Here is a 26,925-nt window from a genome sequence, read left to right on the forward strand (position 1 = left end):
ATTGGCTGGATGAACATTTTCCACCATATGACCTTTTGTATCTGTGCACTTATTACTCCTTAAAAATAAACTATTTGTCAGGGTAACTAAAATTTCACTGAAGCTGGGTATACAGTGGCAAACTGACTATAACAAATCAAACAATATGCCTCCTTCTTAGGGAAGTCGTACATTTAAAAAAGCGAGAGAGCAGGAGAAAAATAAGAAAAAAAGAAAAAGAAAACCTCTGCTGCCTACAAAAATGAAAAGTTTAGAAGAGCGCAATAGAGGAAAATTAGTATTTCAGTTCCTCCAGATTCCCACTTCTCTAGGGCCTGGTTTTATAAAAGCACTACACCAAAAAAACAAAAAAACAAAAAAAAAAACCCCACATCAGCTCATCAAGGAATCAGTTCCTTCCGGGACAGGTGTGAAAGCGAAGGGTAACAGGACCTAACTAAGCGAATTTCTCCCCAGTGGCTCAGCTCATCGCCAACGACAAATGGGGCACTGAAAAAGTCAGGGGCTGCCCTTTCCAACTGGCAACAGAGATACCTGGATTCCAATCACCTTGCTCTATACCTGGAAATCACAAGCTCTCCAGGGAGGGGGACCTGCAACCCCATCTATTTCCCCGCTGAGGCAATCCGGATGCAGTAGATCCAGATGGAAAACCACTAGAAATTCAAGGATGCTTCTCCAGCGGGGGTGGGGTGCGGGGGCGGGGGTGGGGGGCCATTAAAGGGAAAAAGAAGGCGACCGCGGGGAGAGAAGGGTGGCTTCAGAGTTGAGGCCAGGTCCTGCTACTCTCGAGCTCACAGCCCGACCTCAACTGCTGGTGGCGGCTTCTCGGGTCCAAGTGGGAAGGCGAGGGAGAACCCACGCAGTCGCCTAAGCCACAGAAAGCGGAGAGGACGGAGGAAAAGCCACCGCTCCAGCAACGACAACTGTGACTCCAAAAGGAAGCCGAGGCACCTAGTCCAAAAAAAAAAAAAACCACAAGCCCCCCGCCCCTCGGGAAGAGCGTTCTGCCATTGGGCCGCGCGGGTGTCACTCAAAGATACAGAGCCTAGAAAAGGCGCTCGGCAGCCCAGCAGAGCCCCCACACCCCAGCGGGCTGCGGTGGGGTCGCGTCACCTGGCAGTCGTCTCCCCTCATTCTGACCCCCTCAGCACACCCAAAGGTCCGCTAAGACAGTGTCTCCTAAGTCTCCTCCCCTGCCCCCCGCAGCCGGCAGCTCCCCGCAGGCCAGCGGCCGCTTACCTGGCCGCCGCTCCCGCTGCCGATGTCAGGGTAGGGCGAGCGGCATCTCGCGACCGTTAAACTCGAGAGAGCGTGCGCGCGCCCGGCGTCTCGCCAGCGATTGGCCGCTGGGAAGGGGGCGGGGACAGCCGAGCGCGGAGGGCGCGTCCTCCCCGTCTGCGCCTCTCCAGCCAAACAGGGATGTCCAACACCGGGGGAGTGGCCGTGGGGGTGGGACTGCGGTCAAGTCTCCCCCTCTGATTGGCTCTCTGGGAACCTACCGCTGCCACGCGGGAAAGAAGCTTCAGCTTCTCGCATGCGCAGTTAGTAAGAATGAGCCTCAGGCCGGTGAAGGAACCCGGGACAAGGGTACCGCGCGTGCGCAGACCCAGGAACGCGTTGCGAACTCTCTTCTGCAGAGATCCAGGGTCTCCCGGAACGTTGGGGGCGGGAGGCCGATCCTGACACCAGGTAAGCGTCCGCGGGAAAGCCAGGTACTCTTATGGCTGCCTACGACTGTCAAGGGCTCTGGATACAGGACAAGGAGCCAGGATTCCTGCGCTTTTCCCGGCCTGCTACCCCGAGTCGCGCAGCCAGCTTAGTTGAGGCCCCGCTGGCGGTGAGCTGGAGCCGGCCCTGATACCTGAGCTTGGTTTCCTCTGGGCCTGATGTACCCTAGGTTGCGGGAGGTCGGGCCTGGGGCTTTTCCAGCACTGCGGGGTGGGAGAGAGGAGGAGAGACTGCCCTGGAGAAAACAGTTCCACGGAGGCCCAAGAAGTACAAGGATCCTCATTGACTTGCTCGGCAGAGCGGGATGGAGCTCTGACCACGCACCAGAGCCTGTTTTAGGCCTGGCACATAGCAGGTGTCAGCACTGCCCTTGCTAGGCGTTTGAAGGGCCACAGAGAACCCGCCCTCCTCCCCGCGGGCCCCCAGCCTTTCCATGCGCGCTGTTCAGCCCCTGAGGCTCTTCCAGCTCTCAGATTTCCCTCCAAGTGTCCTGGCCCGTAGTAAAGGGACTTCCGAGGCACTATCACTTAGGTGTGCCAAAAGTAGCACTGAGAAGCCAGGACACGGGAGCTATATTTTATTTGCCCCTGGAATGACAGATCTGCCAAGAGACATCCCATCTCATCTGAGCCTCCTAAGAATACTTACCAATTCCTTTTCAACAGTAAAAATTCAATCTCTGTCCAAAACCCCACCAGTGTACGTAAGATCTCAAGCTTAAATTGACACACTACCCCAACTGTGTTAATCCACCAGTCAATATTATTCTCATGTAACACCAAAATTGTCTTTAAGCACAGGGCTGTTTTCAGTGACCACATTTTCAAGCCCACCAAAGAAAAGCAACCGTTTTAGCACTAACTTCAGTTGGTCACACAATCTATTGTTTGAGTCACTGTAGAATCTTGCACCCACAGAATTGAGAAGTGTGAATTCCTGAGACAGCTCTAGGCAGAGAGGTGTGTTTCCCTACAAGAACAATGTTAACCCCACAAGAAAAATATTAATTCCAAAAGTGAGTGCTAGTGATTAGGTATTAACCATGTAAGAGGCAGTAGATCATTGCTTTTGGCTACAAAATCCAATGGGCTGTGTTCAGTTTGGGTGTGTATGTTTTTTGGTTTTGGCAATGTGATTTTAGGTAATTTTTTAAATCCATTAATGTCTTAATAACCCAACATGTTTAGGAACTAGTATTCTGATTATCTGCATTACCTTGTAAACCAAATCATGCAGTGACATATGTGGGTAAGGTTATTTACACCATACTTCTTACCCTAGGTTTAGCTCTTTGGTAAGATCTTCATTTAAAAAAATTAAACTTGGAAATTGCCTTTGACTGATAGCACTAGGCAGAAGAAATGCCTTTTTCAAAGCCTTATCAGCAGATTAAAATGTAGTTTGTAAAGCCAAAAAAACTATTTCTGAATATATAAAACAGAGTAGAAGTCTTCAAAAATTCAAGTGAATGTATTAAGTATAATAACTATTCATCTAATCTAAATAACCTCCCCCCCACATACTGGAGATGTTGCACTACTTGTAAGCAAACTTACACCACTATTTTATGGCCTTATAATGGTATGGTTACCATACGATTTTATTATAAGCTAGAATTACTCAAGTATTTCTTATTTGTCTTGAAGACTTTAAATTGACAGCTTTCTGAGTGGAGATCTTTTCCATCTGATCAGGCTATTCAATAACAGTAGTTGATAATGGCTTGAGGCATGTAGAGTCTTAACCAGGGTGTTACTTTGTGTCATTGATTTTTATGTCCAAAAGGTTTGTTGTTTGGAGGAACTTCTCCACAGCAAAAACTGAGAAACAATAAAACTTTAATCTTTCCCATCTTTCATGATTTTTTTCTACATTACGTAATTCCTAAAGATATTCATGTTCAAACCAGGATTTACTTCCGTGAAGGTGGTTTTTATCTTTCAACATCAGCCAGCTAGGATGTCAGGCTGTATTTTTGGCATCATAATAATCTCCTTGGCACCTGATTTCATAGACCAGAATTATGACTCCACCAAATAGCATGTTTTCCAGTAATGTTGTGGTTTCCATGTACTTCTTAAATTGGACTGTACCACTCCATGTACTTCTTAAATTGGACCATACCATGTAACATAATTTGCAGGTCACTGTTCTGGATGCCTTTCGCTCAGAGCCCATGAAAAATAATCAGTTTCTGGATCGGGTTTGTGCCATAAGACCACAGCTTATGTAGTATGTTAGTCAGAGGTTCTTCAGCCTTGTAGTTAGGGACCTGAAGTACTAACATTTAATGAGCACTAAGTGCTTTACGTTTGTGGCAACATATATGACTTTGTTCTCACCTTAGGTTTACAAATGAGGAAAAGTGGCCAAAGTTGCAGAGAAAGTGAATCATGGAGTTGAGACATTGAAGGCAGGACACACTGACTACAAAGCTCACACTCCTGTGCAGTGTGCCCTTTCTGGAACAAAAAAAAAGGAGATAGAGTCAAGAAGAGAAAGTTAAGGGAAATGAGCTAACATTGCCTAAGGAACTGGGAAAAGAACAGATCTAGTAATGAAACAAGCTATAGAAAGGATGAATTTAATTTCAAAAATTGAAAACCTAATGATTTTCCAAAATAAGTCTTCCTGAGATAGTCCACACATAGTGTGCACCCCTTATTTTCTTTATATGTGTTAAATACAATAATTTTGAAAGTGCTTTGGGAATGTTTAAGTCCTAAACAAATACAGGGCGTCATTAATGGTAATATAAGCTATGACACTTCTAGAAAATGAGGAGTGCTACTATTGCTGCTTTTTTATGTGTTTCTGTTTTAACAGTGTAGCTGATAAATTGTATAAAGTTCCAGGCCAGGCACAGTAGCTCACGCCTGTAATCCTAGCATTTTGGGAGGCTGAGGCAAGAGGATGGCTTGAGGCCAGGAATTTGAGGCTAGCCTGGGTAATATAGTGAGACCTCATTTCTACAAAAAATTAGCCAGGCATGGTGGCGCATGCCTGTAGTCCCAGCTACTCAGGAGGCTGAGACAGGAGGATCACTTGAACCCAGGAGTTTTTTTTATATACTTAAATCCAGGTGTTTTTTTATACACTTATATCCAGGAGTTTGAGGTCGCAGTGAGCTGTGATGACACCACTACACTCCAGCCAGGGCAACAGAATGAGAACCTGTCTCCAAAAATCTTATAAAGTTCCTGTTAGATGCCTTAAATAGAAGAAATGTGATGCACATAAATAGGACAGGTGTAATTCTCTGTGGAAGTTGGTAGAGTGTGAATTGAATACTTTTCTCTTTAAATACTTCATTAGTTGTGTCTTGAACTCAGCAGCAAGAAGCCTATTAAATTTAGACCAGACAGAATAGTCTTCTTTTCCTCTTGTCCCCCAAAATCAAAGATAACAAACAGCTCTGCATTTTCTGCTCAATCCATTATGCTTTCTTTGTTTGAGAAATAATTATCTGTAAACACTTACTGTGGATGAAGCGTTCTTCATCTTCACAGTAAAACCCCACACCGGGGCAATGACATATGTGGTCTGTTTCAAGGCTAACCTGCAATACTCAGCGATTCCGTGTGGAGAGGTGTCTCCACCCTTACAAGGACTTCAGGCGTCTAGAACTGGAGGATGAGCTAGATGTGAAGGAGAAAGGCTACTTTTTTTTAAACTTCCATTTTGCAGGGAGCACAAAAACACACTTTTGAAACATGAATTATTATCAAGCATTTCCTAGAAAGTCATTCTCCTCACACTTAAGCTTCTGGTGCCATCAGCTGGCCATTTTGTATTTTCAGAGCAACAACATCGCGCCTTGGTCGGTTTGAGCTCACTGTGTTTGGTCCTTAACCAGGTATTAGGTCATTGTTTTGAGACCTGTGGTTCCAGCTCCTGATTGAGGGAGAGACAGGATGGGAGTAAGTAGGAAATCAGCACTCCTGAATTCTGGTCTTAACTCCTTAAATGTTACGAAAATAAGAAACAACAGCTTTTCAAAGTGTCTGTCTTAGCAGCCAGCAGAACTTGCTGATTCCTGTGTTCTTGTGCAACATCTGTCAAACTGTAATGTGCCTCTGGATCACCTGCAGGTCTTGTTAAAATGCCTGTTCTCCCAAGTGGTGCTGGTGCTGCTGCTGCCACTCTGTGGGCCACACTTCGAGTAGCAAGATTCTAGATCCACGTCATCCACCACCGTAGCCACCCGCGCAATGGCTAGGGAGCACTCGAAGTGTGGCTGGTCTGAACTGAGATGTGCTATAAGTACGAATACACCCCAAATTTTGAAGACTATTCATATTTTAAAAACTTGTCTCTTTTTTATATTCATTACATGTTGAAATAATGTTTTGGATATGTTGGGTTAAATATATTCAAATTAATCATCTGCTTATTCTTTTTAATGTAACTATTAGAAAATTTAGAATTTCACATGTGGCTAGCATTAGATTTCTATTGGACAGCACTGTTTTAGAATATTAACAAAACAGAGGTGACATTTTGGGTGTTCTTTTTTTTCTTCCGATGACCCAGTTTCTCAGTCCCCATGTTACTATGTCACCGTCTGTGTTAGCTCAAGTCAATATTCCTTTAATTCTTTTTTCTAGATGATTTCCTTGCCATCCTGTCACACTCCTTTACACCTTCTCAGTCTCCATCATTGCCGTCGTGATCCTAGGGCTCTCGTCAAGCAGTCGGACAATCCTAAACGCCAGGCTACAGGCAGCCCCCTTGCTGAAAGCCCTTGGCCAGGCCACTCAAAGTGTGGGCCCTGCAGCAGCAGCAGCAGCCTCACTTGAGAGCTGGTTGGAAATGCAGAGTCCAAGAAGGCATGGCAGTGCACGCCTATGGTCCCAGCTACTCGGGGGGCTGAGGCTGGGGGGACCACTTGAGCTCAGTTCGAATCTAGCCTGAGCAACATAGCGAGACCTCCATCTCTTAAAAAAAATGCAGAGTCTCCGGCCCCACCTTAGACCCAATGAAGCAGTGTCACAGTAACAAGACTCCCTGGTGAATCGTATACACAGTAAAGTTTGAGTGATGAGACTGCTGAGAGGTTTAGCAGTCATCTCATCTTTCCTAAAGCACCCTATTTTGATTAGCTTTAATGAAATTTCTACAAGGTTGATTTACCATGAAAGTTGTGGCTAAGGGAAACTAGTGTTCTACCTTTCTAAAAAAAAAAATACTTAAACTGTGAGTTTTAGATAAACGGTATCGAGAAGGCGAGTCCAGAAATTGACATCTTATGTATGCTTTCCTGAAAATAGCTTCAAATATCCTTTATCCCTCTTAGAGGCATGAGAGGAAAGGCATTCCATTACCATCCCCCTTACCTCTCTCCAGAGCGTTAGAGCTCTTGGTGACAGTGTCACCATGATACATGTAGTTATAGTCTGTGATTGTTTGCTCCAGTCATAGGCCTTGTTGCGGAGTTGAACACGCCATCCCTGCAGCTAGACGTCTGCCTTGGATCGGGTTGAATGTGGAACTAGAGGAGGGAATGTGGGCTGGCTGGATCCAGTAATGAAGGGGGCCACTTAATACATTGGGGGCACAGTAAAGTTTGAGGATCACTGCTCTGTAGCATGCCATCCATTCTGAGCTATGGCACGTAGAGTGTTTATGGGTGTCTTAATTTCTTTTATGTTACAGGCTCCTTGGGTTCCCGAGGCCCATGCCTGACATTGAGTAGATAGATGGCTAAAGTATTCTTGAACAGATTAACATTCCCTTTTCTAAAGTCCTCAGACCTATTATCTCTGGACTTGACCAGGTTGGACAGGACTCAGATAATGACAGCAGCTTTAACCTTAACTGTGACCAGCCATTTAGTGTGGAAGCCATCATAAAAGGAAAAGTAGAGCCAAGGGGAAGTCGCCGGCCTTCACTGAGCTCACACTTGCAGAATGGAAATGGGGCAAAGCTGTCATGACTGCGGTTTCCCTTTACTAGCACTTCTCTGTGCCATTCTTCTTTTTCTCTTTTTTAATGTCATGATGAGCTATAATTTGAGCTGCTTTTATTGTTTTCCAAAGACTTTGGGTTGCTCTGTGGGTATCACAAAAACTGAAATCCAATCCGTATTCTTTGGACTTTGGGGAAGTGGAACCATGGGTGTGTTTGTCATTTTTAGCAGTCACTGGAGTTGGGCCAAAGCTACATGAGATACTAAAAGTGTCTACAGTCGTCTGATTGGCTGCTGGAATTAGCTGTTAAACAAAGCAGCCAGTAACTGAACACTGGGGACCTGCTCGAACTCCAGTTGGGTGGGAGACCTTCCAGGGTGTCTGTCAGCTCTGAACTAGGACAGAGAGGTGGAGATTTCAAACAGTGGGCTGGTGACAAAGCAGCTGATAAAAGCGCTCTCCTCTCTGTCCTTTGTCTGGGAGTTTCGCCTTGTCTCAGACTTGCTTCCTCTCTTTGTCACTGTACTATATACCAGTGCTGTCCTGCCCGGTCAGATTTAGTAACTAGCGGAAGAGAAACCCCAAGAGAGGCTTGGACTCACATTCCATAATGAATCTAACCCGGGACAATGAGCTGTCTGATGCACAAAGGAATTGTGCTTTGTGGACTTAAAGCAGAAATAAGGAAAGGGAAATTTTGGACATTAAGACTTAGTCTATTCATTTATTCGTTTATAGGTAAGTTGACTCTTTGTTGTAGAGATTTCAGAGAAAGGGTTTATCGTTTATCTTTTCTTGAGGCTACCTCTAAAGTATTTGATACACATTGAACAAAACCAGTTTTATTTTATTTTATTTTTTTTTTTGAGACAGAGTCTCACTTTGTTGCCCAGGCTAGAGTGAGTGCCGTGGCATCAGCCTAGCTCACAGCAACCTCAGACTCCTGGGCTTAAGCGATCCTACTGCCTCAGCCTCCCGAGTAGCTGGGACTACAGGCATGAGCCACCATGCCTGGCTAATTTTTTTGTATATATATTTTTAGTTGGCCAGATAATTTCTTTCTATTTTTGGTAGAGACGGGGTCTCACTCTTGCTCAGGCTGGTCTCGAACTCCTGACCTCGAGCGATCCACCCGCCTCGGCCTCCCAGAGCTAGGATTACAGGCGTGAGCCACCGCGCCCGGCAAAAACCAGTTTTAAAAATATCACTTTCATTGGCACATTGTATTTCAAGATATATCCCTTCATAGCCAAGAAGCACCTTGCCAATATCATCTTAATTGTCACCCATTGGGACTAACAGAACACACTGAATGTCATAAAAAAAAAGACACAGCTTTAGACCCTAATGTCCATCATGGAATTGAAAACTAGCATCGACATGGAAAGTATGTTATGTTAGGTTTCACCATATTTACTTCCCATAGGAATAGCAGAGATAGAGATGAATAAAATTGTGCCGTCATTCTAAAGATGACCACTGTCTCTCCGTGCTTTGGAAGGCCAAGGCAGGAGAATTGCTTGAGGCCAGGGGTTCAAGACCAGCCTGAGCAACATAGCAAGACCCTGTCTCTACAAAAAATTCAAAAATTAGCCTGGCGTGGTGGCACACACCTATAGTCCTAGCTACTCAGGAGGCCGAGGCAGGAGAATTGCATGAGCCCGGGACTTCAAGGCTACAGTGAGCTATGATGACACCACTGCATTCCAGCCTGGGCACAGAGCAAGACCCTGTCTCAAAAAAAAAAAAAAAAAAAAATACGTGGCCGGCTCATGCCTATAATCCTAGCCCCTTTGGGAGGCTGAGGCAGGACAATTGCTTGAGGTTAGGAATTCGAGACCGGACTGAGCAACAGTGGGACCCTGTCTCTATGAAAAATAGAAAAAATTAGCCGGGCAACCAAAAATAGAAAAAACTAGCCAGGCGTTGTGACCCATACTGGTAGTCCCAGCTACTCGGGGGTCTGAGGCAGGAGGATCACTTGAACCCAGGAGTGTGAGGTTGCTGTGAGCTAGGCTGACACCATGGCACTCTAGCCTAGGCAACAGAGCCAGACTCTGTCTAAGAAAAAACAAAAAAACATGCAAAGCAAGTTTGTAATTCTCATGATCCACCTGGGTGACAGAGATTTTACTACAAATCAGTCTCAAGCTGCAAAAGTTATCAACAAAGCCCTTTCTGGAATACTTTTTTCTCTGTTTTTTTGTTTGTTTGTTTGTTTTTCAAAGATGGGGTATCGCCATGTTGCCTAGGCTGGTCTCGAACTCCTGGTCTTGAGCTATCCTCCAACCTTGGCCTCCCAAAGTGATGGGATTACAGGACCAAGGCATGGTGCCTTGCCTCTCTGATCTATTTAAGTCTTTATGGGATGGGTGGAGAAGGGCTAATTCACCTGTTTTCCAGCTGAGAAAGCAGGCCCAGGTGGTGGCTCACCCCTGTGCACACGGGAGACCTTTCAGAGCCTTCTGCCTTGCACCCCTGGAAAACAGCAAAGACCTGTGGGATTTGCCATATCCTCATGGCTACTATTCTCTGTCCCATTCACGTGTCAACTAAGTGATTTCAACCTTATGCTGTGTCTTGAGAAGGTAAAGTGTTATTATTGATTAACACTTTCTTTTTGGTATCTTCGCTAGCCTGTAAGCTCCATGAAGACAAAGTCTAGCTGTTTTTCATCTCATATCCCTCACTATACCCTGCATGGTATCTGGAACCTAACAGGCACCTTGATAAAAACGAGTTGATTTGGTAGTTCTAACGACGAGTACCAGTTGGATCACGTTACTGGCAGTGCGTCCGAGGGAACAGATGTTCCCATTCAAATCCATGAAACTGGAAACATTAAAAAACAACAATCATGACACTGATTGATAGTGATGTTTACTGTGTCAGACTGTTTAAGCTCAGCTATCAAATAGACTCTCATACTGTCATCTTTACATTTTGATTTCAAAGATTCTCAACCATTTAAATACTGTCACTTGATTCAGATCCCAATTCTTGCTTGATGTACTATTTATTAATATTTATCAAATTACAGCCGTGTTCCTTAGAATTTCACACTCAAAACCTCTTCTTCCTGAGAAAACGGTACCTCTGGGTGCTTTGAAGATTATTTTTGGTCTGTTATAAGAAAATATTTATTACCCGGCAGGGCATGGACTGGTAAGGACACCGCAGACCAGGGGAGGCTGGAGAGAGCCGGGCAGAGAGGGGTGTCTTGCTGAGTCATCTGTCTTTCCTCATTTCCTAAATACCCAAGGTAACAGATGGGTCATCCTTCGAATTGTTTTATAAAAAGCTTAGAACCGGAAGTACAATCCTGAGGGCAAATGCATCTTACTGAAAAGCTGTCTTTTTATTTGTCTAATTCAGGTCCGGAGCAAGCAGAGCCACTTTATGAGCACCCCAGGTTTATTTCGTTTTCCTGCATCCCTGACCAGAATTTGCACAGTGCCATGGGGACTCCAGCTTTGGGAAAAGCTGACATTGTTATCCCCAGGAATGGCTGTCACTGCAGTCCCGACGGCAGGCAAGAAGGATTGCCCTGCTCTGCTTTCCCTGGATGAGAACGAACTGGAAGAGCAGTTTGTGAAAGGGCATGGTCCAGGGGGCCAAGCGACCAACAAAACCAACAACTGTGTGGTGCTGAAGCACATCCCCTCGGGCATCGTGGTGAAGGTAGCGGCAGCTGCCGGGAGAGGCCCGGCCGGGGGCTTCTGCGGCCACAGTAGAGCTCAGAGTGCAGATGGTGACGGGCTGACGTGCACCCTCCTTCTGGCACAGGCCGCCCTCTTCCAGCCCTGCAGCGGAGGGCACTCAGGACCTCATCCCATGCCCCAAGGCAGTCCTCCCTAAGCCAGAACCTCCACTCGGCCTCAGAGCCTGGTTCCAGGATCCTTGGGAGCCAGGGTACTGCTGCCATCCACGAAGTTGGCAGACAGCGCTGGTGTCTGGCTGCTGCCTGGGAAACAGTGTCTTGACAAAGCTAAGCGGTGGCTGATAAAGGCAGGTGCCTGGGCAGCTCGTTCTTTCAAAGCCTCTCCAGCTGCAGGCTGGCTGCAGAGCTCGGCAGCACCGCTGTGGGCGCCAAGTCCCTGAGCAGGCCTGGGTTGGCAGGTAGCAGGCTCAGCCCCTGGTTGACCTGGCTGATTGATGTTAGAGTGGCCACGTCTTCCATGTCCCCGTCTCCTTTTGGTAAATGTGATACTCCCCTTCTGGAGACAGGACTGACAGGGAGCTAATGGAGGCCAGCCATTTTCAGCCTCAGAAGAAAAAATGCTGTGCACAGCTGCTACCCGAGTCTTCCTTCTTTATATAAAAAACAAACCTCTGCTCAGAATAACACCAGCCTTCAACAAAATCCAAACCCCTAGGAAGTGCTTTGTATCTCTTCCTGGTTTGGTGGTGGTAACCCCACTGCCTCTGCAAGACAAGCCCAGTCAGTGCTCCTGCAGACCCATCCTGCTTCTCGTGGACCAGTGGAGAGCCCAGAGGCAGCACGAGCCTCGAGGGGCAGCAGAGGAAAGAGGCTGCACAGGCAGGTTTTCACGTGTAACAATGCTGATAGCAGATGCTTACAGGTCACGTGAACATTTGGGTGGCACTGTTCTGAGCACTCAGCCCCGTGGCCATGACTTTCATCATGGTACCGATGCACAGTCTGAGGCACAGAGAGGTTAAGTAACTTGCCCAAAGTGTTACAGCTCTTCTAGAATTTGTCTAGCAGGTGTTCTGGTCCTCACTGGAAGACCCAAAAAAAAGTAACTTGCCCAAGGTCCTGCCACTTATAGGAGTCAACTCGGACCAAACCCAAATTCCATGTTCCTGATAGATGTATTTCACTGCCACGTTTTTGAGCCAAAAGCTTATCATTTAAAACCTCATCACTTTTCTTTTCCTCCTTGAAAAAAAAATCAGAATAACAGAATTCTGAAACCTGACAGTTAATTTTTATTCAACCTATTTTATAACGTATTCCACATTTGCTTTTAGTATTATTTCATCCTAATTTCAGAATTTCTCTTTTATCAAACAGCTTTGCAAGGCACTCGCCCATAACTAAGGTGTCATCTAAGGAATGCTATGGCTGACTAACGAAGATGCTATTTTCTTCCTTCAGATAATGTTATGTGTAGGAGCGGTGCACACAAAGTGGTTGTCCCTGCCACAAGCTAGATACATCAGTTGATGTTTTCATAATTATTTTTGGGACTTTAAGTTATTTGAAGGCTACTGTTGCTTCTAAACAAAAATAACACTCCTAATTATAAAACAATCACAGCAGAAGCCACAGAATACAGCTGGGGTGCGGAATAAGGCAGAGGCCTGGGGCAGGGGCAGGAAAGAGTCTGGTCTTCACTTTGTCACTGACTCATGGGGACTCCTGACAGGTGGCTTTGCCTTCTGGGCCTGTCCCTATCTGCAAAGCAAATGGGTTGAATTTAGTGACTTCTAAGGTCCCGTCCATCTCTTAACATCCTGTGGTTTTCACACAATAAAATACTGTCTGTTTCAGTGCCATCAGACGAGATCAGTGGATCAAAACAGAAGGCTAGCTCGGAAAATTCTACAAGAGAAAGTAGACGTTTTCTACAATGGTGAGAACAGTCCGGTTCACAAAGAAAAACGAGAGGCAGAGAAAAAAAAGCAAGAAAGGAAAAAAAGAGCAAAGGAAACCCTAGAAAAAAAGAAACTACTGAAGGAACTCCGGGAATTGAGTAAAAATGTGCCCTGAACGCAGAACGGACAAAGCTGCCAGGGAGTAACGGTGGTGAGTCCCGTCACCAGCATGATCGCAGAACTTCTACAGGAATATTTTTGACAGATTTAAAAGACATCACCGTTTTGTAAATGGTGGACTAAACTACAGTACATGGAAATGCACGCTTCAGACAGTAAAAGGACAGTGGCAACTTTGGGGGAGGAAAGGGGCTGCCATTGTGATGCAGCTCTGGGGGGGCTGACAGTTCTAGCTCTTCGCCTGGGCAGTAGTCAGAAGGCTGTCCCCTTATTTTCAGCTACATGTTTGTTCATGTGATTTTTTTAATTTATTATAAGTTAAAAATAAAAAATTTTTTGAAAACATTGTTAGTAAAGTCTTTCTTTAAAAAAAAAAAGTGTCTCATCTCACCGTCACCCAGACTGGAGTGCAGTGGCATCCTCCTCATAGCTCACTGCAGCCTCCAGCTCCTGGGCTCAAGTGATTCTCCTGAGTAGCTGGGACTACAGCTACATACCACCAAGCCTGGCTAATTTTTTTTTTCTTTCTTTTTCTTTTGTTTTGTGCAGAGACAGGGTCTCACTATTGCCCAGGCTAGTCTCAAACTCTTGGCCTCAAACGATCCTCCTGCTTTGGCCTCCCAAAGTGCTGGAATTACAGATGTGAGCTACCATGCCCAGCCAGTAAGATCCCTTTTCCTGGAGAATTGAGTCAAACATTAATAGCATTTAGTGGCACTTTGTCATCCACTGGGAGGCCATTGCTCAGTGACAACCAGATGTCAGTTATCCTCATGTCAGGTTAAGAGAATAAAGGAGAAAACAAGATGGTAAAAGAATTAAAAGTCTGTCAGTTACTTGCCCATTTGCTCCATTAGCTTAATAGACTGTATGCTGCCAAGTCTCTCATGTAGAAATACGCATATTCTCTGTATGTTGATTTGCAAGTAGATTTATAAGAGATGATGCTTCCAGAGCCTGATTTGTGAATTTGTATCACCCAAGCTGAACTGGACCTTACTATTTGTTTTGTTTTGTTTTTTTCCGTAGCCATGCTTAATCACTTGGGTTGTTAGAACCCGTCTGGAGCTCACATATAAAACAGGTAGGGAAAAATACCACGAGGTGAGAGGACCTGCCAGACACAGGACCTGCCTCACTCCTGCAGTGAAGACCTGTCCATCCAGCAGGCCAGATCCTCCCGAGTAAACCTCTATCTCTGAGGCTGCCAGTTAAGGCTCTTCTCGCCATGGGTGGCCTGCTCTGGAAACTTGAGCATTCTCTGCAGTTCTCATTCTGTGCCTCCTGCTGGAGTGTCTAGGACCTTTCTCCATCCCAACCTCCCCTGCGAAGATAAGGTCTCGATGACACACACGAAACCGGTAACAGTGGGAAGGGAAGTGTGGAGCTCTAGACCAGAGGGACAGAGGCTTCAATCTGTCTTCTGTGGTACCCTTGCCACTTCCTGCCACGTGCACAACGACGACACAAAGACACCCACTCCCCCAGCACCCATTCCTACCAGCCTCAGACGTCTCCTAGCTGGAACCTTGCCTCTTGCCTGCATCACACATAAACCTCTCGTCGACTCAGTCCACCCCTCACCAAGGCAAATCTTCATTACCGGGGACTAGCGCCTAAGGTAGAAAGTAAAAATTAACTCAAAATCCCCCTGGAAGGCACCGACAGAGACCACCATGTGGAGTCTTGACACATCTAGCACAACCCAATTTTTCCCCAGCACCAGACAGAGCAGATCATTCTTCTAGTGAGCACCAGATGAAGGCGCTAGCTTGAGTTTAGGGGCCACATTTTTATGAAAAAGATTCCTATAGCACCCAGGAAATGCTCACAAGTAAGCACCTATGAACTAAGAATGGCCTAACAGGGCGGGGAGCGGTAATGGGCCAAGTCAGTAACTCTGCTTTCATTTTTCTTATTTTCTGTCCTGGCATACACTTCAGTTTTCTGCAGTTAGAATACACCCACAATGCCATTTCACTGCATCCTCCCTCTGACTTAGCGAACACTTTCTTTCCTCAGCCAACTGTGCTAATGATGTCATCACACTAAATGTGTCAGGGCCAGGTGAGAAAACACCCTTTGACAGGTAGCTCCTACCTCTCATTGAGGAGCCGTTTTATTTTTATTTATTTTTAGAGACAGGGTCTCACTCTGTTGCCCAGACTGAAGTACAGTGGTGCAATCATAGCTCATTGCAGCCTCCCACTCCTAGACTCCAGTGATCTTCCCACCTCAGCCTTCCAAGTAGCTGGCTGCGAATACAGGTATATAACCACCATCCCTAGCTAATTTTTTAATTTTCTTGTAGACATGGGGTCTTGCTATGTTGCCCAGGCTGATCTTGAACTCCTGGCTTCAAAGGATCCTCCTGCCTCAGCCTCCTGAGTTACTGAGAGAGGAGCTCTTTTAAAATAGCACTTACGAATTCAAGGAACCCACATTTTAATACAAATTGTTAATGAAAATAAGCTTTATTACATCAAGTAATAAATACATACAAAGATGCAAACAGTTTAGTCATTTTCTTCCAGATGTTTTTATCAACTTACAGTAAACGCAGAACTGAAATCTACTTACAGTCTTAATACGAAAATTTTCGGGGGTCCTTGTTAGGTTTGGTAGATTGCTCTTTCTTCTGTATTTATAACTTGTGCATTTTTAAAATTGACTTCGAAGCACTAATAGTCATGCAAATGCTTAAGCAAAAAAGAAGTTACATTAAGCAGATTCTACACTGTGTGGCAAACGAACCAGCTACTGAGGAAGGCGTGCTGCCAGTGTGCGTTAAAAGCAATCCCTAGAGCTGTATTACCTTATGAAAAGGAACAAAGAACAACGTGGGTAACAGAAATGTACTCAGAAGAGAAGATTAAAGGGAGACCCGGGTGTCTTGGGGGCAAACTAGTTTGCTGTAAGGTAACTTCACGTGCATCTTTTAAACCAATGCTTACCAAAAAAAAAAAAAAAAAAAAAAAGAGAGTAATTCCTAACTACTTAAAAGGCAAATCCTAATTAACTGTGAAATCTTTTCTCAATCTTTGAGACTGTAGGCTCAGAGTCAAGTGAACCATGGGAGGAAAAACCAAACTGCTACCATTCTGAAAACAAGACTTTCATCTGAACAGGGGAGATGAACTGTTACTTCTCATCTTGTAAAAAGATGGAAAGCCTTCAACACCAACCAGCCGGCTAGGATCTGGCATTCCGTTCCGTCTCAGCCAAGCACTCCCGAACCAGTCCTCTAGCGTGAATGATGCCTGAAAGAGAAGCAGAGGCCAGGATTCACCCACTTCTTGTGACCCAGCCAGAAGAACCCATTCCAGAACAGGAAGAGGGTCCCTCCTTCTACACCCTGGCCATAAGCCCTCAGACTGAAAGGAAACTCAGGGCACCTGCGTCCAAACACCCCTAAAGGACACTACCAGGTCCCATCCCACCTCTCAAAGCCAAAACCTTGCATGTCTCCCTAAAACTTTCTTCCTGCACTCAAGGTGGGACCAGCTAGCTCTCTTTTCATGACATTCTGTCGGATGATGGGAATAAATTTTTCCACCCAAGTTCTGTAAGCCTGACCCACTGTGAAGATTTTCCTCTGCACGTGTTACTGTACAGGAGGACGAGGCTCATGTGTGTTCAACTCTGTGTCTACTGTGAGTGACATCCTTCCCTCAGGATGTGGATATTTCAGCCACCTCTGTCCTACGAATCTCTTTTATGGTTACCTTTTTTGCTTCTTTTTATTTTTGCTTCTACTGAGCTCCATGAAATATTGATCTCATTTTATTTATTTATTTATTTATTTATTTATTTATTTATTTATTTATTTTGAGATGGGGTCTCACTATGTTGCCCAGGCTGGTCTCAAACTCCTGGCCTCAAGGGATCCTCCCTCCTTGACCTCCCAAAGTGCTGGGATTACAGGCGTGAACTACTGCACCCAGCCTGATCTGATTTTAATAGACACCAAGAATTCTATTTCTCCTAGTACACGACTCCCAGAGGCCACCGTGAATGACATCCCCACATCACCAGCAGCTAAAACTTATGTGTCCACACCTCACAAGTGTTCTCTTAGAGCCTAGGAAAGGGCCAGACAGCAAGTATTTTAAGCTTTTCAGGCCACAGTCACTGTCACAACTACTCAACGTGACCATCAAATATCGTGAAAGCAGCCAATCTGTAAACCACGGGGATGGCCCCTAAAGTTTGAATCTCACTCATTTTCACATGTCCTGAACTAATATTTTTCTCAACCATTAAAATCTGTAAAAACCATTCTGGGTTCACGGGCTACAGTTTGCCAACAGCAGCGCTCCAGAGTCCCACACCCTCCGTGACCCGTCTCAGCCTGCTGTGACCCAAGTTTGGTTAGCTTGGGCCTGGCGGGCCAGAGGGTGGCACTGGGTCTTCCTTGTCCCTGAGGAACCAGCAGCTCGTACCCACTTGACTTGAACCACTGCCTTTTCTGGGTGACTACAAATCGCTTGTTAGACGCTGGGCTCCTGCATTTTCCCAGCACGCCCTTCGGGGGGCCGCACTCCCGTTCCCAGAGCTGTCTGGCTCCTCCGACTTCCAGGCAGGGGCCCTGGGGACTCCAGGCTGGCCCAGGGGGCCGGCACGCCCCTCCGCAAGCCCTCTGCAGCCACACCTCTCGCCAGCCAGCCCTCCTCCAGGCCGCCCAGCCTTGCGCTCGGTCGAGCTCTTCACACAGGTTTCACGAACAAGAACGTCCCTGCTGTCCCTGCTCTCGGTAGCAGCCTGTCCTCCGCTGGCCCAGGCGCCCCTGGGGATTCATGCCCTCAACAGCAGCCCCCTCGGATGCCATGTGCTTCCTCTTTCCTTTTCTCCGGAGTTGCTCCTCTACCCCCCAAATCCTCCCTCATCTCAAATGAGCTCACAGGCCCCAGCTCTGAACTGCCACCTTCTGAAACAGAAATCCTGTCCCCTCCACCCCCTTTCACTCCACGAGGTGGCAACCTAGTTAACGTCCTTCCAAAATCAGCTGGTCAGTCACACCTCGCTGTCCCTTGTGTTCTGTGATCTCTGCCCGCCCGTCCTCCCTCCTCAGTCATTAAAGAACTTCAAAGTGCTCTCCCCTCTCTCTCCCCGGACCCTAGTACAGACCACACGCTTCCTTGGGCCCCTGCTCCAAAGAGGGGACAGCGAGGGCAGTGCAGGGACTGATGAACCCTAAACCCCGGGTCACGATCAACCTCTGTGGTCACAGCTGCCCAGAGGAGGAAGCTGCTGTATGTGGCTCCCTGCTGCGGCCAAAGGGAGTGCAGCAGGCGGGGACAGAGCTGCAGGGTCTGGGGGCTCCAAAGGTTCCCTCGAGAGCCAGCAGACCGTTCTGGCAGGCGCGAGGGTGAGGGGGGCTCACTGGCAGTGGCTGCCCTGCCTGAAAGCCCCTTCAAAGAGAACCAGCCCCCAGGGCCCTTCCCGAGGCCTCCACATCGGACAGCGATTCTGTAGCAAACCCGGAGCCAGGAGCACCAACGCATCGGGGACGCCTCCCTAAGCCCCGCTCCAGCGTTTTCCCCAGAAAGTCTTTCGAGGCCGCGGGGTCACCTGGTGGGGGCATCTGGCCCTCGGCTTACCGCGTTTCAGCCTCTCCATGGCGCTCTTGCTCCCTGCGTAGGTGGGCCTGATCTCCTTCCCCAGCTCCTCGATGATGGCCAGCAGCTCCGCGTACTTGCTCTGGGGCACCTGGCTGCTCCCCGTTCCCTGCAGTCAGGAAGAAATGAATTCAGATGGGCTGAACCCCACCCCGAGCCCCGGGCAGGGCCTGCAGGGCAGGCGGCCTGGGCTCAGGCTCCCAGCGCTGGTGCCTCAGCGGGGATGCAGCGCGTCCCACTCTGGGGGACAAGTGCAGGTCAGGGAGGCTGGTCCTCACCCTCCCATCCTCATACACTCAAGGGAACCGCCCAGCCATCTCCAGAAAGCCGGTTTATCATCTCAGACAAAAGAGATAGAAGAGCTGGCTTATGTCAACAAAAAAAGTCCAGAGAATCTCCCAGGACAGATGGATAAGGCACATCCAGGGCGATGGAGGCCACACCTGGGGCCAGCGGGATGGAGCCTGGGGTGTGTCCCATTCACTCGTCCTCCCACCAGCAGGGCCACCCACAGAAAACCCCTTCCTCCGACCGCCACCCAGAGCCCCCGGGTCAGCGAGGCCGCCGGCCTCCCCCTCCTCCTCCGCCGCCTCTGTCCCCTGGCCTCGTGCTCTGGCCTCCCGTCCTGGTCCTGGTCCTGGTCCTGCCACTCAGCCCCCTGGCACCACAGCCGCCTCCGAGCCTGGGGGTCCCTCCTGTCCTGGCGCCACAGGCGCCGCGGCCGCCGCGTGGCCATGGCGCTGCGCTGCCGCCCCGGGCTGTGCTTCAGCCCGTCCTCCCGCCGCCGCCGCAGCTTCTTCAGCCGGTCCCGCTCCCGGGCCCGCGCCTGCTTCTCCTCCTGGGACAGGACAGCCTGGCGGGCCATGGCCGGGGGCCTGGGTGCTGCGGCTGGGCGGCCACCGCCTGGAGGAGCAGCCTCCGGGGCGACCTCGGAACACTCGTGGCGACTCCAGAACACTCACACTGGGCCTGGCCCAGGGAGAACCTTCCAGCTGAGGAGGACCCTGGCTCAAAGGACTGGGGCCCGGCCAAGGGCGGCGTGTCCCTGGCAGATTCAGCATGTGGCTGAAGTGGTGGCTTGCCCCATTCCTGTGTTCACCAGCCACTGAGATAGGTACTAGGATCACCAAGGGACTGACAAGGAGACTGAGCCCTCGGGGCGCTGCCACATGGGGGTCACAGTCTGGAAAGTGGTGGAAGCAGGTACACAGCCTCGCACATCTTGACTCTTAAGACACAGTCCGTCCTCCTTTCCCTGGGCCCACGCTCGATGGAGAGCAAGTGGGACGGCCCCTCTCCTCCGTCCCAGCTTAGAGATCCAAGGTCAAGGTTGGGCCTCCCTTGCCCAGGGAAGAGGAGTGACGGGGCCCAGTGGAGACAGAGATGGGGCGGTGGCCGCAGCAGCTCTCAGGGCTGCCGCCGGTTCCCTGTGCTCCGTTCCCTGCCCGCCTCAGCGTCCCCATGAAGCCCAGCGCTTGTCGCCCCTCCGCTGTGACGTCTCCTGTCTGAACAGGCGCCAAGCCCGGGCCCTGGGCGAGGAGGTGCGGTGACAGCCCCGCAGTCCTTTCTGCTCCTGCTTTCCAGACAGTGGGGAGCACACCTCCCCCCAGCACCCAGGCCGCCCAGCCCCCACCGTGGCACCACCCCTGTTGCCATACCTGGGTGTAGCCTAGGGACGGTGGCCCGTAGTCACTCAGCAGCTGGCGGTACTGTGAGGAGGTCGCCATGCTGGTGGAAGGCGAGTGGACGCTCCCAGCTACAGGGTAGGAAAGAGGGGTCAGCAGTGTCACAGCCTGGGCTGGCTGTGCCCAAGGTGGGGACACGGGGTCCTGCAACAGTGCCCTGCCCAAGACCCATGCCACCAACTGTGCTCTTCTGTCCCCACAGGACAAACAACCCTGCTCTTGACCTCCAGTTTGACGGGCCATGGCCCTGATGCCCGCCGAGAGGACCGACAGTAAATACGTGGCTAAAACGCACCCGCCCGCCCTACCTCTGCGGCAGACACGGGAAATCAATCACACAATTCTGTCCTCGTCATCCCAGAGCCTTCCAAGCAGGAGGGACTGGCACGAAAGATGAAAGCCACTGCTGTTTTCAGCCCTGCCTGTCCCCTTTCCCTGTCCTGGTCCCCAGAGGTTGATAACCTAGAGCCACATCACTGCCACAAGGGCCCACCCACTCCCAAGGCCGGTCCACACCTGGACCGAGATTCCGAACACAGAACGCTATTTGCTCCTGGGTGCCCAGCTCGCTGCTGGACTTGCTGGGAGGAAGACAGGCGAAGGCCTCGGAGGACGGGGACCCAGCCCCGGCTGCAGACAGGTGCGCTGCACACAAAACCGGCAACCTGGCCCACCTCAGCCTCTCTGTGTGCCTTCAGACACGCCCCTCAACCTCTGTCACCCCCTCCAAGGAGGTGACAGTCCACACTTCCAGGGCTCTGCACCCCAAGAGAGGAGGGTTAAGTCCCCACGTGTGGGAGGCAACGTTCAGGGACACTGTCCAGCGCCAGCAGTCAGACACCAAGTCGGGCCCAGGGCCCAGCCCAGGACGCAGCCTGCCGGATGCGGGTGGGGAGCGGTGGCTGGGAGCATGCAGACCCACAATGGCGTCCCAGTGGCCATTAGCGGGTAAAGGACATCCTGCAGAATTACAAACAGCGGTAACCATGGAGAATTTACCTAGTCCTCCTCGGCAGCTGCCCGCCTGCCGCCCCCAGAGCCACACAGTCTCTCTCTCGCACACAGCGGGCTCCACTGACTTGGCCCCGGGGATGGACAGCTGGTGCCAGTCTGGCCAAACCAACCAGCTGCTCCTTTGGTGTGGGCGAGGGGAGGGGCAGGGGAGGAAGGAAGTTCAGGAGCTCGGGCTGATGGAGCTGGGAGGGGCCCTGGAGAACCCCGGATCCAGGCCCCTCGCTGCACAGAGAGACGCAGACCCGAGGGGGCCTGGCCCCAGGCCACGTGGCACAGAAGAGGCTACTGCAGAGGGCTGGCTACCCCAACAGCGACCCTTGTCCAGGCGCTGGGACAGCACCTGAGAAGTCTCCTAGGTCTCGGGCCAGCCCTGGACCCCCCTGGGCCCTGGTTTATGCCGAAGCTTGAGCTGCCCGCTCAGGAAACACGGACTTGGATCCTGAACCTGGCAGAGCACTGGGCCACTCTGGCCCTCAGTTTCCACGATCCCAAGTGGGGATAATGAGACACCTGTGCCACGGGGACATGCTACTCAGGATGGGGACGAACTACAAGCAGGCTCTCCGTCCACAGCCACCGTGACTGTGCAGTGGCCAGCGTGCAGGAATGGGGCAGGGCGGGCACCCCCAGTTCCCGCACGGCTTCCCATGTGGCAGTGGCCGTGGCCTGGGTGACTGGGGATTTGCAGGCCCAGACCTGGGTTCCAATCCTGACGGCTATAAGCAGTGACAAGTGACAGCTCTCTGGGCTTGGGAAGACACAGCCCTTCAGGACATTTAGAAGATTCCAGCACACTGGCCACCTCCCACGTGTCCCCTGTCCACCCTCAGCCCCCTCTTCTTCTCCCTCTCCCCTCCTGGACTAGGAGCTGGTCCAGGCCGTGGGACCTGCGACACGGTCCTTCCCTCTTGGGGCCTCAGTTTCTCCATCTGTTACAGGCAGTGCTTCTCATTAGAGGGTCTAAGGCTCTAGAGTCTGCTGTTTGATGGTACCGGGCTTAGGTTTTGGGGGGCTAAGAGAGAGGGAGGAGGAACGGGCAATCGCCCCATTTTGGTTGGGGGAGAGTCTAGCAATAGCTCAGAGCTCAACTCTCCCATCACCCAGTAAAGTGGCAGGTGACCCAGACTCTGTGCCAAGGCCGGTCCCTTATTCAGTGTTGGGGGGTTGTGGCCCTGGGGAGAGTTGGCAAAGGACCCCGAGTTCCACTCATGGCCACTCCTTGCTGCAGACACAGGGACCAGGACACAGGGACCACGTCAGCACAGCCGTCTCGGAGCATCTCAGACAATGAGCGCAGTGTGCAGGGAGCCGAGGGGTTGGCAGAGGCCAGGAAGCTCCTGGGGCCAGGCGCAGCTCCCCGCCCCCACGCCAGACAAAGAGCGCCCGGGCCTGGGGAGCTGGCGGCCTTCCCGCCACTTGGGGCGCCTGGGGGGGGCTCTCGGGCAGGGAGGCGGGGGCTTTGTCTAACTCCGCCACTGCCACCGCCGGCCAGGCCGCGGGTTGGCTTGGCAACCCGTGAGCAGGAGGCAGGGCTGGAGGGCGTGAGGGATGATGACAAGGAAGCCGGAGGAGCGGCAGGCAGCGAAGAGTCCATCTTGGATGCAAATGGCAGGAAGAGAGCCTGGCTTTCCGCAAAGGGGCCCATGGGGGTGGGCGGCCCCCCACCAAGACACCGGAGCTCTGGGAACCTCAGCACTCCTGGAAGTCCCCCCAGGAGAAAGAAGACCTGAGTGCAGGTGCTGGCCTGCCCAGAACAGGGCTTCAGGGGCCCCGGGGGTGCCTCGTCCCTGTGACCCCAAACCCCAAAGGTCTCAGTCCAGGGCCTGTGCCCCAGTGACTCCAGGGCAGGCCTGAGGTCAGACCTTGTCCAGGGGGCAGCACACCCCCCAGCACCCAGACTCGGGGAGGAAGCCTGGAGAGATCCTACCTGGCAACAAAGCCCGTCTTTGTAAGGTCTGCGGACCCCAGAGGAGGTGAGAGTGTTTGAGGAGAAAACTGGCTGTTTGCTCCTCGGAGCTCAGAGCCCACGTTTGAGCAATTCAACTCTCCCTCCGCGCCCTGACTCTTAACCCTTTCCGACCCCTACACCTCCGTGTCCAAAAAGATTTTTTTTAAATCTCGCTTTTCCAGGTCCCTCTTCGGATTTGTGGAATTATGGAGTCAACATTTGGAGACAAGGCCCCAAACTTGCGCCTAACAGCCAGCGTGGCATTTGTGACCAGCAGGGCCAATCCCCTCCCCGCTTGAGGCCTCCTGCTCCCTAGGCCCCCCCACCCAACGCGCCTTTTGGGAGGTCTGTTCCCAACCAAGTGTCTAAAGTACAGGGGCCCTGGTGAAGGCACAAACCCGGTCACCTCCGAATCCCACGGTCTCACGCCCCCTTGGTCCCGGGGGCAAGTCCCCGGGCGCAGCCTGGAGCTGCCTGACAACTTCTGCAGGAGTTTCCTGGGAGCGCCCAGCCCAGCCCAGCAGGCGAGAGGCCCCTCCCGGCCGCAGAAGCCGGGGCCTTCGAGGCGCAGACGTGGGGCTCCCGCATGGGGGGCCCCGAGTGAGCTGCTGCCCTCACCCCCCCACGGGCCCAGAAGCCCCCGGTCTCCAACTTCGTTCACTCCGCAAAAGCCCGAGGAGATCCCCGCGCGCCCGCATGAGGCAACCCCCGCTCCCGCGCGCCAGGCCCGGGCCCCCGGGCCCACCGCGTCCCCTGCCCGCCGGCCACCCCGTCCCCGTCCCTGCGGCCCCGCGACCCTCAGGGCCCGCCGCAGCCCGGCACCCCGCCGCCCCCGCCCGCCCCCGCGGGGCCCGGCCCTGCCCACGTGCACCCAGCCCGGCCTGACCCGGCCCCCAAGGGCGGCCCGCGCCCCGCGCCCCGCGCCCCGCTCCCGGCGCGGCCGCTCCCGACTCCCGCCGGCAGGGGCCCTCGCCGAGCCGCCCAAAAGCCGGAGGAAAAAAGAGCCGAGAAAAAGCCTCCCCCGCCCTCGCCCTCGCTCGCCGCGCTCCCCGGGATCCGCGGCCGCCGGCGTGGGGGGGACCGCGGCGGCCGCCCGCGCCCCCGGCCCCGCGCCCCGGGCCCCGCGGCCCGCCGAGCGCACCCGCGAACTTTGCCGGCGGCCGCCGGGATCATGGCGGCGGCGGCGCTGCCCGGACCCGGACCCGGTGCCCGCCGCCCCCGGCCGCCGCGGGCCCCCGGGAGCCCCGGGCCGGGGCCGGGCGCGCGGGCCCCCAACTTGGCGGCACTTGGGGCGCGGCGCGCTCACTCACCGGCGTTGAGGGCGGCGGCGGGCATGTGCGCGGCCAAGTTCGGTTTGTAAGACATCCCCCCGGGCGGCGGGCGCGCCGGGCGCAGCCGGGCCAGGCCGCGAGGGCGGCGGCGGCGGCGGCGAGGCCGGGCGGCGGCGCGGCGGCCCCGGCGTCCCCGCGGCCGTCCGAGCTCCCGCCGAGCGCCCGCGCACTTTTTGTTGTTGACGGCTCGGGCCGCACCGGCAAATATGGCCGTCCCTCACCCCGACACCGCCGCAGTATATCACCCATACATCGGGCGGGCGGCGCGGGGGCGGCCGCAAACTTTGAGCCGCGCCGCGGGGCGGCCCGGGCCGGGGGGGGGGGGGGGGGGCGGCCGGCGTCAGGGGGCGGCTCCGCCCGCGGCCGCGCCCCGCGCCTCGGGTGCGCTCGGCGCCCGCAACTTGGCAAAGTTTGGGGGGCTGGGGTCCCGCGCCCGCGCGCCCGCCCCGCCGCGCCCTCGCCGCCCGCCCCGGAGCGCGCTCCTCCGGCCGCTGCTTCTCCCGCTGAGCGTCGCCGGGCAGGATGGAAGAAGTACTTTCCTCCCGTGGCTGTGGGGGCAGGGATGGAAAATTACCTGGAGAAAATGGTGGCGAGTGGCGTTTTTAAGCGCGTAGATCATTCCAGATGTCCGGGTCTGGCCATGCCCCAGAATTAGAATAACCAGTGCCTGACATTGATTTCAAATAAATTGCATGTCTCCGTCGGTATTAAGTGGTTTTTAACCGTTTGGGAGCCTGAGCCTGAGACTCCTTTGAGACGGACAAAAGCTGGAGGCCTCCTCCCACCCGGAAAATTCATCCCTGCGTGCACAGAGTTTTGCATATTCGCTCATTCGGATACGTCAGGGGACACCTACTACGTGTCAGGTGCCGTTCTAGGCTCTGAGGATACAAAAGAATGAACTTGGCAAAGTTTCTACCCCCTGGAGTTCACGTTGCAATTTTTGACCCTCCTGCGACCCCACCCTCAGCCCATCCTTGGGTCTGATTTTGGATGGATGAATAACCTTCGCAAGGTACCATTTTTGTGGAGTTCCGCCGACGTCAAAAAATACATAGAGCCCAGGAGACAAGGCGAGACCCGGTCTCAAAAAAATAAAAAATGAAAAAAATACATGAGATGCCCACCGTTTTCCGTTGCTTTTAATCGCTGTGGTTTGCAGGGTTTTTTTAATTAGGCACAAGACGTTCGGACATCATCTCTGGATATAATGACAAAGGCATCGACCTTGCCCGCAGGGAGGGAATACCCACCCGGCCCCGTCTCCTCCGCTTTGGGACTGAAGGCACCGGCGACACCCACTTCCCAGCTTAACCCCCACCCTGTGATCAGCTTTTGGCTAGCGCTGGTGAAAGATGCTCAGTGAAATCTTGTTTCATGAGTAAATTAATGCCAGCCTTGTGCACTGGCCCCAGGGGCCCAATACTTAAGAGTGGCACTACCCAACAGAAATAAATGCGAGCCGAGTATGTAATTTTAAATTATTTTAGTAGTCACATTTTCGAAAGTAAAAAGAAACTGGTGAAATCAATTTTATATTTAACACAATAGATCCAGAACAGTATGATTTCAATGTATAGTGAATTTCAAAAAGTATTAATAAGATACTTTACATTCTTTTTATCATACTAAGTCTTCAAAATCCAGTGTGTTTTATACTTACAGCGTATTTTAATTCAGACTATCCGCATTCCAAGCACTCGGTAGCCACGACAGCTAGGGCTAGACCTACAGGCAGAGGGCACTCGAGGCAGGCACACTTGGGGACTAATTTTGGCTCCACCCCTACTATTGGATGTTTGAATAGGCCTCTATCTCCTTGGGGAAGACTCCAGATCTCAGCGGCCGGCCCAGTCCCATCTAGAAATGTTCTGAGATACTCTGTTTCCATATTGTTACATTTTCCCCATGATGCCCACTCTCTCACATGAAGTCCTGGGCATCATT

General features: G+C 51.7%; 3 protein-coding genes and 1 non-coding gene across 15 annotated transcripts in view; 2 read left to right on the forward strand and 2 right to left on the reverse strand.

Annotated features, from left to right (window-relative positions):
- The window catches only part of MPHOSPH9 (M-phase phosphoprotein 9), a 43,773-nt gene extending 42,376 nt beyond the window's left edge, over positions 1-1,397 (reverse strand). For 7 of the 8 annotated variants that reach the window (XR_006730744.1, XM_045534948.1, XM_045534949.1 and 4 more), the window contains exon 1: positions 1,243-1,397. The gene's annotated coding sequence lies outside the window, so the exon portion shown is untranslated. The remainder of the gene's footprint in view (positions 1-1,242) is intronic. The other variant, XM_045534947.1, reaches the window with a different exon arrangement.
- A 155-nt stretch (positions 1,398-1,552) lies between these two features.
- Positions 1,553-13,727, forward strand: MTRFR (mitochondrial translation release factor in rescue). 2 transcript variants are annotated; one of them, XM_045534957.1, is made up of 4 exons: positions 1,553-1,692; positions 10,795-10,902; positions 11,016-11,321; positions 13,159-13,727. In XM_045534957.1, exons 3-4 carry the CDS (start codon positions 11,040-11,042, stop codon positions 13,375-13,377), a joined length of 501 nt encoding a protein of 166 aa, XP_045390913.1. In that variant the 5' UTR covers positions 1,553-1,692; positions 10,795-10,902; positions 11,016-11,039; the 3' UTR covers positions 13,378-13,727. The 2 variants fall into 2 exon arrangements, with proteins under 2 accessions (XP_045390913.1, XP_045390912.1); XM_045534956.1 differs by lacking the exon at positions 10,795-10,902.
- LOC123626321 lies at positions 12,336-12,397 on the forward strand. Its single transcript, XR_006730807.1, has one exon. It is a non-coding gene; the product is annotated as a U7 small nuclear RNA (small nuclear RNA).
- Positions 13,728-15,837: 2,110 nt separating the features above from the next.
- On the reverse strand, positions 15,838-25,758 carry CDK2AP1 (cyclin dependent kinase 2 associated protein 1). Of its 4 annotated transcripts, none has more exons than XM_045534960.1 (4): positions 25,553-25,758; positions 20,659-20,756; positions 18,983-19,109; positions 15,838-16,642 (listed from the first exon to the last, which is right to left on the reverse strand). In XM_045534960.1, the coding sequence occupies exons 2-4, from the start codon at positions 20,725-20,727 to the stop codon at positions 16,575-16,577; spliced, it is 264 nt and encodes an 87-aa protein (XP_045390916.1). In that variant the 5' UTR covers positions 20,728-20,756; positions 25,553-25,758; the 3' UTR covers positions 15,838-16,574. The 4 variants fall into 4 exon arrangements, with proteins under 4 accessions (XP_045390916.1, XP_045390914.1, XP_045390917.1 ...); XM_045534958.1 differs by lacking the exon at positions 25,553-25,758 and adding an exon at positions 24,958-25,536; XM_045534961.1 differs by lacking the exon at positions 25,553-25,758 and adding an exon at positions 24,046-24,068.
- Positions 25,759-26,925: the final 1,167 nt, after the last annotated feature.

Source organism: Lemur catta, chromosome 21, assembly GCF_020740605.2.
Source record: "Lemur catta isolate mLemCat1 chromosome 21, mLemCat1.pri, whole genome shotgun sequence".
Lineage (NCBI taxonomy): Eukaryota > Metazoa > Chordata > Mammalia > Primates > Lemuridae > Lemur > Lemur catta.